General features: G+C 33.5%; 1 protein-coding gene across 1 annotated transcript in view; it reads right to left on the minus strand.

Moving 5' to 3' along the window:
- Positions 1 to 2,432: 2,432 nt before the first annotated feature.
- LOC110460392 (5'-AMP-activated protein kinase subunit gamma-2-like) overlaps positions 2,433 to 8,945 on the minus strand; it is an 11,256-nt gene continuing 4,743 nt past the window's right edge. The window contains exons 4-11 of the mRNA XM_021513267.1: positions 8,797 to 8,842; positions 7,771 to 7,949; positions 7,304 to 7,384; positions 6,630 to 6,752; positions 6,083 to 6,154; positions 5,819 to 5,899; positions 5,310 to 5,403; positions 2,433 to 4,833 (exon numbers count right to left, since the gene is read on the minus strand). Of these exons, the coding sequence (XP_021368942.1) occupies positions 4,805 to 4,833; positions 5,310 to 5,403; positions 5,819 to 5,899; positions 6,083 to 6,154; positions 6,630 to 6,752; positions 7,304 to 7,384; positions 7,771 to 7,949; positions 8,797 to 8,842 (705 nt within the window). The 3' untranslated portion in view covers positions 2,433 to 4,804. The remainder of the gene's footprint in view (positions 4,834 to 5,309; positions 5,404 to 5,818; positions 5,900 to 6,082; positions 6,155 to 6,629; positions 6,753 to 7,303; positions 7,385 to 7,770; positions 7,950 to 8,796; positions 8,843 to 8,945) is intronic.

Below are 8,945 nucleotides of genomic sequence, written 5' to 3' on the forward strand. Positions count from 1 at the left end.
CAAAAACATTAACTAAAACTGCAACCCATGCATGTTTTCAAATGAAAAAACATTACACTTTTACACTTGTTTTTGTTTTTTAGCAACATCTGGACAAAAGTGAAATTTTTCTTAAACATTAACCATTACAGAAACTGACCCAAGCTGCATGGCCAGTGATGCTCAATCTAAGGTCTTAAAGAAAGTTCATGTTGACCGGTCAAGCTATCGTTTGTTAGACAAGTGACTACATCTTTACAGATAGTACTCAAACAAATATCAAATCAACCAATTTAATCTTTAAAAAAACACCAAACAAACAAAAAACACTTCATTGCATTTTGTTTTAGCAATATTTATCTTATAACATATATACAATCTTACAGGAATATTCCTTCCAACAGCATCTTTAAAACTCGTATTTACAATCGCAAACGTAAACAGGCCAAGCCAGACCAGGGTGAACAAGAGTACACACTCATGTCTCATGTCATCTTGTTACAAACATATTAACCCATAAGGTATACACAATTCTAAAACATTTGACCTTGTTGTATTACATAGGGCCCACTGCCCTACAGAATTATAAAACATTTGACTTTGTTGTATTACCTAGGGCCCACTGCCTGTCTTTGATAAAATATTTGTACTGCAGTATTCTACATGATTATTGATAGATGTATACTTCAGTGTTATTTATCAACTTTTTGTGATAATGGCTTCCCTGTGAGGAATTTGTATAATTGTGCATTTATATCAGAATATATTTGTGCTAGGCATTTGAATTTATGATTGACTCCCTCATCAAACACCCCACCCCAAACAGTATGTTACAAAACGTAGTTTATTATACAAAACAGTATTATATTTGATTTAAAATACATGTAAATATGAAGTTCCCATTTTAAACATTTCAAACTTTCTTATTGTCAAAAGTTTCCTTATCCCAGATTCTAAATATGATGGTTTAAAAATCATTTTTTTACAATAATGTATTATCAAAAGCTACTGTTCAGCTGAAATGGTTCTTGTAATTACAAGCCCCTTGGTATGACCTTAATATGACATGACCTTGACACAGGATGACCTTAACATGACCTTTACAGGAGTACATGTAACCTGGTAAGCCCTGGTCTACCTCAGTAAGACACATGTGTACCACATTTTCAAAACACATTTATTTTACACGTCCAACATATTCACACATCTTACGGTTTCTTTGGTTACAATCTCTAAACCCACTTCTTTAAATTTATGTTCTGGTTTTCAAGGGATGATATTGTTCACAAATATCTTTGCTATATCCCACGTCAAACACAAAATAACAATCATATTGTTAATTATCTTATAAACATTTCAACTATCTGATAGATCATGTCAGCCCCTCTCTCTCCCACCTCTAATTTCCACCATGCTGACCAACATATTGAGCACACTATATCTAATGCCCGAAAGTTTGACCATTGAAAATTCAACATAAAAAGAAATACAGCTGATATTAATGTTAACATGTAGTTCAAAATTGCTTAGGTTCATAATGTCCAACTACAGTGAATCCATGCAGTCACCATCAAACATGACATTTCACACAGTAACTACACGACTAAAAATTACTTCAAGACTCTCTCGCAAAAAAAACCCAACCACCTGATCTATCCCTTTTTCCTGATTATAACAAATGATATCACGCCATTCCATCAGCTTATCAAGAAAAAACATTTCCGTAAAATTATTTTTTTCGTACAGTTTTACCTTCCTCAATGTACATCAATACACAATGAATTATTGGTGTCAGCCGTCAAACTGAATGAAGAAGGGTACTATCGGGGCAGAACAATGTATACCCATCCCGTGTACAGAGTGTAGCGTCTACTTAGACTCATTGTACAACAACGGATCCTTCTGATGCATTCTTGTAGAAAATGTATGAAAATATTGAATTATAACAAGTAACAATGTCGGTACTGGATATTTCTGGGACACGGTGATTTACTAGCTGAATATATTTATGTCACATGACCTTTACTTGTACAGTTGTTACCTCCCTTCGCTTATAATGTAATTCATGTTTAACCATCAAAACTAGAGAGCTTATTTAACAAGCACATTCAGCCTTACTTTAAAATCATCCCGTCTTTGTATAATTACTGTATTGCCAAAGTTTGATCAAAATTGAGTTATATATTTCATGAACTTGTTGTGCAGAAACTGTTGATAAATCAAAGCACAGTATGCTATGCATGGATTTTATTCAACATCAAACTTAATCTTTGTATATTGTATGTGCAAGTTTCATCAAAATCTATTCATATTTAAGCAAGTTACCATGAAGCTATAGTGAAGACAGACTGACGGATGAACAGACGCTTCTCATATCAAAATACATCTAGTCAAAACCATCAATAAAAACATGTATACATTGAATTAATGCTCCCGGGTAGGACTCGAACAATGAACACTTCCTGAATATGAAGGGGAAAAAAGCTCAATACTTTCTGAAGACTGTACATTTATTATATTAACAGGATCAACACATTTTTCACAGATCTATGAACAAAGGCGCTTTTTCCTGAATCAGTAATTCAACTTTCATTTTCTATTTTTATCTTGAAAATGTTTAAGATAATGTTTTACTGGTAAGAAACTTAAGTTGTAAATAAACTTTTGTAGGTAGCTTTGCTTATAAAAAAAATTCTTTGGGATTGGGGTTAGGAGGTTTGGGCAACTCATTGTTCATGAAAAAAAGTTGGTTTACAAACTAAAATCAATCAGATCAGTAAAAAAAATATTGTTTAAAAACAAACGGGCAACAAGTTTAAACATGGTTTTACAGATGGTTTTACACATGGTTTTTATCAGTAAATTTCCCTTCAGAAGGCCCCGAGCTCAACACTTCAGGAGCTTAACACTTAATGAGGCTGTGAGCTCAATACCAACGGGAGTCCTTGCAGATCACCACAATGACATTAACTGTCCCTACAGGGCCCAACCCTTTAGGAGCTATACAGAGCCCAGTCTGAAGGCCATGAGCACAACACTACCATAGAAAACGTCCTTTAGATACAACAGTCCTGGTTCCCAATGAACGAACGAAACATCTCAAGTTTAATTTGACAAGGTAAAAAATAGTACTCATATGATATGAAGTGGACACATATAAATAAAATAATTCTACATTACTTCTTGAAAATAAGAACTGTTATTTCTGTTGCTTTCCTGTTCATATTTTATTACCTCTGTTTTTTGTCTACTTTATCAATTTCTCGTCACTTAATTGTGAACATGATCAAATAAAAACTCTAATTTATTTAGATGAAAAGCCAACATAATATAATATGACATTGTTAAAAGCTTTCAGCTTAATAAAATATTACCATAAATTAATGCTATTATATTTCTTTACATGAGATAATTATGATATACTTAATCCTACAGTTGTAATGTGCTTTAACATACAGACTTCAGTTGAACATACAAAATACTGTTGATTACTTGTTTTCATTGATATTTCTTGTCATGAATCGAACAATTAACTTAAATATCACGTGGATGATAGTATAAAGTAAGACATGCATGCTGATGGTAACATAAATACAGAAGGCTGGTTCACAGAATCAAGTACGTAAAAAAGAGTAATATTATTGATAAAGGTATAGAAAGTTTTACACAAAAACGTAAATAATGCCACAGGCTTACTGAATCTAGGGATATTTGGATCAGAAATTTGATATCTTATCCCTTTGTTATTTGGAATTTGGATTTTGTTATAATGATTCTGATCTACTTCACATACTTTCCCATATTCTGCATCCAATTTCTACTCTTTACAGTAGAACAAATCAAATTTAATCTTGATTCCTTCTGAAGGGTGATCATTTTAAATTCTGCAATCATGCTAATTTTCCCAAGTTGCTAACGCCCAGGACCTTTATAAGATGGCATACATTGTGTATGATCATAAGTGAAGACGTCAAAACATGAACCAAATGTACGAGCAGTATTTGTATATTTTCAAATGATGGGGGGAAAAAAGGAAACAAAAATTAATAATTTTTCAAGCTTACAAGTACTGAACAACTAGCTGTTTATTATGGTTTACTTCCCTTTCATTAGCATCCAGACCATTCTATCAGTGTCATTTCCAGTCCTTAATATTTGATATTGAGACTTTGATACTTCCGTACCATATGGTGAGTTTCTGTCTATGATGTTCGCCATTTCTTTCATTTTTGTAGATTTTTCCATCTACATGTGTGACATTTTGACTGATGAACAAATATTTGAGCATATCAGACAAAATCACATCTCGCTATTGGAAATGAAATCCTCGGCTCTGTCAGCGACATTAAACTTATCTCAAATATTCAAAATACCTGACGAAAGTGAATAGAAGCTCGATCATCACCTGACCACATGTCAGCCTCTAAGAAAATCATTCATCAGAAAAATAGTAATAAATTATCTACACTCTTAAATATGTTTTAATTATCATTCTTGATATAAATCATGGTGTAATGATGTCTGACCAATTAAAAAACCTATGAAAGAATGATATAGAGTCTCCATCATCTTCACTGCCTCGACTATAATCAATCCTGTTCCTCACTGAAGCTCCTTCCATTGGTCGGAACGTCGTGCTGTGATGGACACTTGACCGTCCTCCTCTCCATGGTTCGCCCAATTGATGCATCGACTCTTAGTAATTGGCCGGTATATCTGAAGCCTCACCAACTTTGGTGATTGACAGCTCCAATACCCCACACTGCCTCCCTCTAAGTTGAACTAGTCAACATTAAGTTATTCAAGTCATCAAATACAGTAGAAATCAGGATGTCTTTAACGACGGTTCAAATCCTGAAAACAAAATTGACAACGATTACTAGAATAACCATGATGTGAAAAATTCTGGAAGACTACAAGATTATCTCCCCTCAAATGTATTAAGTGGGTATTTTCTAAAAGAACATGTCGCCCTTAAAAAGCGGTAAGCTAACTCTTTGACTGCACTCTTATTAATTGGCTGGAATATCTGAAGCTCCATACATTTTGGCTTTTGACTACCTCATCTTGGTTGAACTATTTTCAGCATTTCCTCATTTATTTACAGCAACAAATACATGTTCAGCTTTTACAAGTCTTCATAAAACCAAAAATGACCTGTAACTAGCAGGCTTGTCCTTTAGTTAAACCCTATATGACCCCTCATTTGATTTTTTTTTTTAATAATTTGTCATGTGTGTGTTAGTTTAGGGCATACTCACTCCAGCAATTGTAATACAATGATGGAAATATAACACTGATGATAAGTACTGTTATATAAATTTTCCTACCTGACGGCGTGAGAACTAAGAACGTAAGTATGTCGGACAAAGACACCATGCCAACCACGTGCATGTCATTGTCTGTGATCACCAAACGGTGGATCTGTGGAGAGAAAGGTCAAGGTCAGATAAGGATTTAGACAAGCTGTTTTTGTTGAGTTATCTCCCTTAATTAACCATACATATATATATATATAATAAAATTATTCTCTTCAATAAACCATATATAACAAGTATTTTCCAGGGGTTTTTTTCTTTCTTAATGTGGACATATTTTGGAAAGGTGTTTTTAAGGAATTGTGTGTTTGGTTAAATTAAGATTTGCTGTAAAATATGCATTTGTTACTCAATTCATCTTACCTTTTTAAAAAGTCAACAAAAATTATTATTTTATATAATCTTTTTTTCTAAAACATAAATATGCCAAGTAATATTTCTATAAAGGACAAACAATACCATTCTGTAGAGATTTTATTTTTAGAATTATTGTATTGTATCTATAATGTTAAACTACTTACCTCTGCTCTGACAATCTTCTCCAGGACAGAATCTAGTGAGTCAGTCTCCTGACACGTCACAACTCCCTCAAACCAATTCTCCTACAAAAACAAACAGTTTGATTTTGTCAGGAACAGTTAAGCAGACTGAAATCTGTTAACTTAAAAATCACATGTACATTATATCCGAAGCCAGACGACAGAACTAAGTATGTCAGGAATACACTACATTAAAATATAGGAAAAACACATGCATTACGTGTTGGTATTATTGAATGTACGTACCTGTTCCCGATGCTGTAAAGCTTGTTCCACTGTTATGTCTAGGTTATTGTAAGACTTCTCCGCTGCCAGATTCTAAAATTACACATAAAATAGACAATGATTCTAAACCAATAACATCCACAATGTCGTGATGGAGAAAATCAGGGTGAGCAGAAATTGAGTTTTTCTTGTGTGTTGTGATAGAAAATGGAACAATATTGTTTTGATATCTCGATTTGTCATTCCCTCCAAGGATTCTCACTATTGGTATAACTACTTACAATGAAGCATCAAATGTTAACATATTTCAGTCCCCCACCCAAGAAGTATGAATCTACATTGTTATATTATATAGAAATCATCCTTCTTTCTCAGAGATGAACATTTTAATGATGTCAAACTTTGTGTATTGATCACTATTTTATTGGTGTAGCATCAAGCACTTCAAAGACACAGGCTTGCAATATTATTACTGGAAGTCAATGGTGACAAAAATGGAATATATATCGATACTGTCAAACATGAAATAGCAGTTGATAGATGGACAATAATATATTGGCAGACTTACGATGACGTCAAACTTGGCGTATATATTGACGACACGTTTGTTAGCGTCGAGGACAGGAAGTGCCGATATTCTGTGTTCCACAAACATGTTCAGGGCCTTGAACAGCGGTGTGTCTGTTGTTGCCTGGCAACAAAGTTAAAACATTTATACATACAAGTTTTTTTCAAAAATGTTTATAACTTCTTGATCCGTAACAAAACTGAAGTTGTACTATGAAGTTGTTATCATATACATAATAACAATACAGCCATGTGTCCACAACAAAAATGATAAAAGTATGTTAAAATGAAGATATCGCCATTTCACCAAACACACATGTCTAGCTTTTCTTCTGGGTTTGTATTTGCCATTGAAACTCTCTTCAATTAGAACTACAAGCTTTATTCTCATAAAAATCTGGCTCTTTTGAGAGATTGAATTAAAGCCGTTATCGGGTGTCCTACATTGTACAGGGATGTACGTTTACTCAATTTCACTCTATGACCAAATATTTTTGCATACTTTGCTCAATCAGTTCAGTTACATCTGAAGCTAGTGTCCTTATTAGCAACTGTAAGTTCACTCTGAAGAACAACTAGTAATTAAAAACTCTGAAGAACTCAATTGTTAACTAATGATATCTCAGAAAACTTCTTCTCACAAACAAACAAACAAAACATTCTGATCCTACTCACCGTGATAACATTGTTGTATGTTCCTATGGACAACTCCTTCAATGTTTTCTGCATATAGCTAGGCTTTGGTAGTTCATTGATCTGTCAGTGGATAAAAGTAGGTCATATTAATACAACCAAAGTTTAATACAACTTACTAAAATATATGATTTACCTTGAAAGGGTATTATCATAGGAAACAAAGTCATTATAAATGGATTGATGTTGCATGATATCTAAAAATGAATAATTTATGAACAGGAAAATAAACATTCCTTGTCTTTTTCAAATGAACTATATTTTCAGCGACGGCGCATAGCAGTGATTGTACTTTGTAGCGACATCACTGACCTGTCCGCTTTAAGAAAAACTGCTTCTATTTCAAAATGTGCCATCAGAAGAAATGTTTGTAAATGGAAGTAATGTATTTCCTTACACTACCACACACTTTAAGTACTCTATATACGTGGTCGCGTTCCTTTACTTACATAAAGATACAGAAATCGAAGAATCCGTTTGTGAGTGAGGATGTAGATTGCGTTGCCCGACGGTCTGTCGATGACTGGAAGTCTGTGTACATGTTTGTCGATCAATGTCTTGATAGCGTCAAACAAACTAGCATCCGGGTCAATGTACACAAACGGTTTCTGTTTGTCCTTCAGCTCCTCTACAGGAAACAACAGTTATTTGGAAATTATAATAAAAAAAATGAGAGAAAAAAAATGAAATATAACTTAAGAAAATCTTAGGAATATGAAACATTTTTAATTAAAGAAAGTAAGAACAACTTGGAATTATGATGAAGTAGAAGTACTAACATTTTAGGGGTCAAAATAGGGTCATAATGAAAAAAAGGCTGGTGTGTACTTAATAACAACAGATCTGATCTTGACAACATTATAACTAAACTTCTGTTGATAATTTGATTTATTATTTTTTTCATATCATTCCCGACAAGTGATTGGACAGGAGTGTATCACGTGTCCACCGATAAAAACTGATATTGACTTGGAGCGCGTACGTGATTTTTGTTGAAGGATTGGGTGTTTCTAAAAATAGAATTATGACGAATCTCCAAACGAACGCATCATCCCGTTTTCGTAGATTTTTGATGTGAATTTTTTTTCAGATTGCTAACATTACTCTTTTGAAAATAATAAAACAATTGTAGCCTTTGACTTCGGTCGATACCATGATTTATCGACCCGAGAAATCCAGGTATCGACCTCAGCCAAAGGCTATAATTGAATAGTATCATTTGTCCGTGTGTGATAGGGGATCATATAATCCCTTGAGAAAAGTATGCTTTTCTGATATTTCATAAAAAGCAAATAAATCCTCCTTAATGTTGATCAATTCCAAATTCCAAATTGATTTTGTACTTTGTTACAAGTTTAGCGATTGTTTACTAAAAGCACATGTGACCCAAAAAACAGCTGTAAATATTATTATGAATGGCTGTTTTTTCCCTCATGGGACTGCTTTAATGATTTACCAACTTGGTCAGAACTTACCCCGCCAAGTCTCTATCTTGTGCTCTTCAAGTTCATCCATTCGTGCCTGAAATCAAATAAAAATGCAGGTAAACTGTAAAGAATTCTATTATTATGATTGATTGATTTGTTTTTATTTGTTCACTACTGCTAATGTGTTATGATGATAG

Source organism: Mizuhopecten yessoensis, unplaced genomic scaffold (assembly GCF_002113885.1).
Source record: "Mizuhopecten yessoensis strain PY_sf001 unplaced genomic scaffold, ASM211388v2 scaffold10381, whole genome shotgun sequence".
Taxonomy (NCBI): domain Eukaryota; kingdom Metazoa; phylum Mollusca; class Bivalvia; order Pectinida; family Pectinidae; genus Mizuhopecten; species Mizuhopecten yessoensis.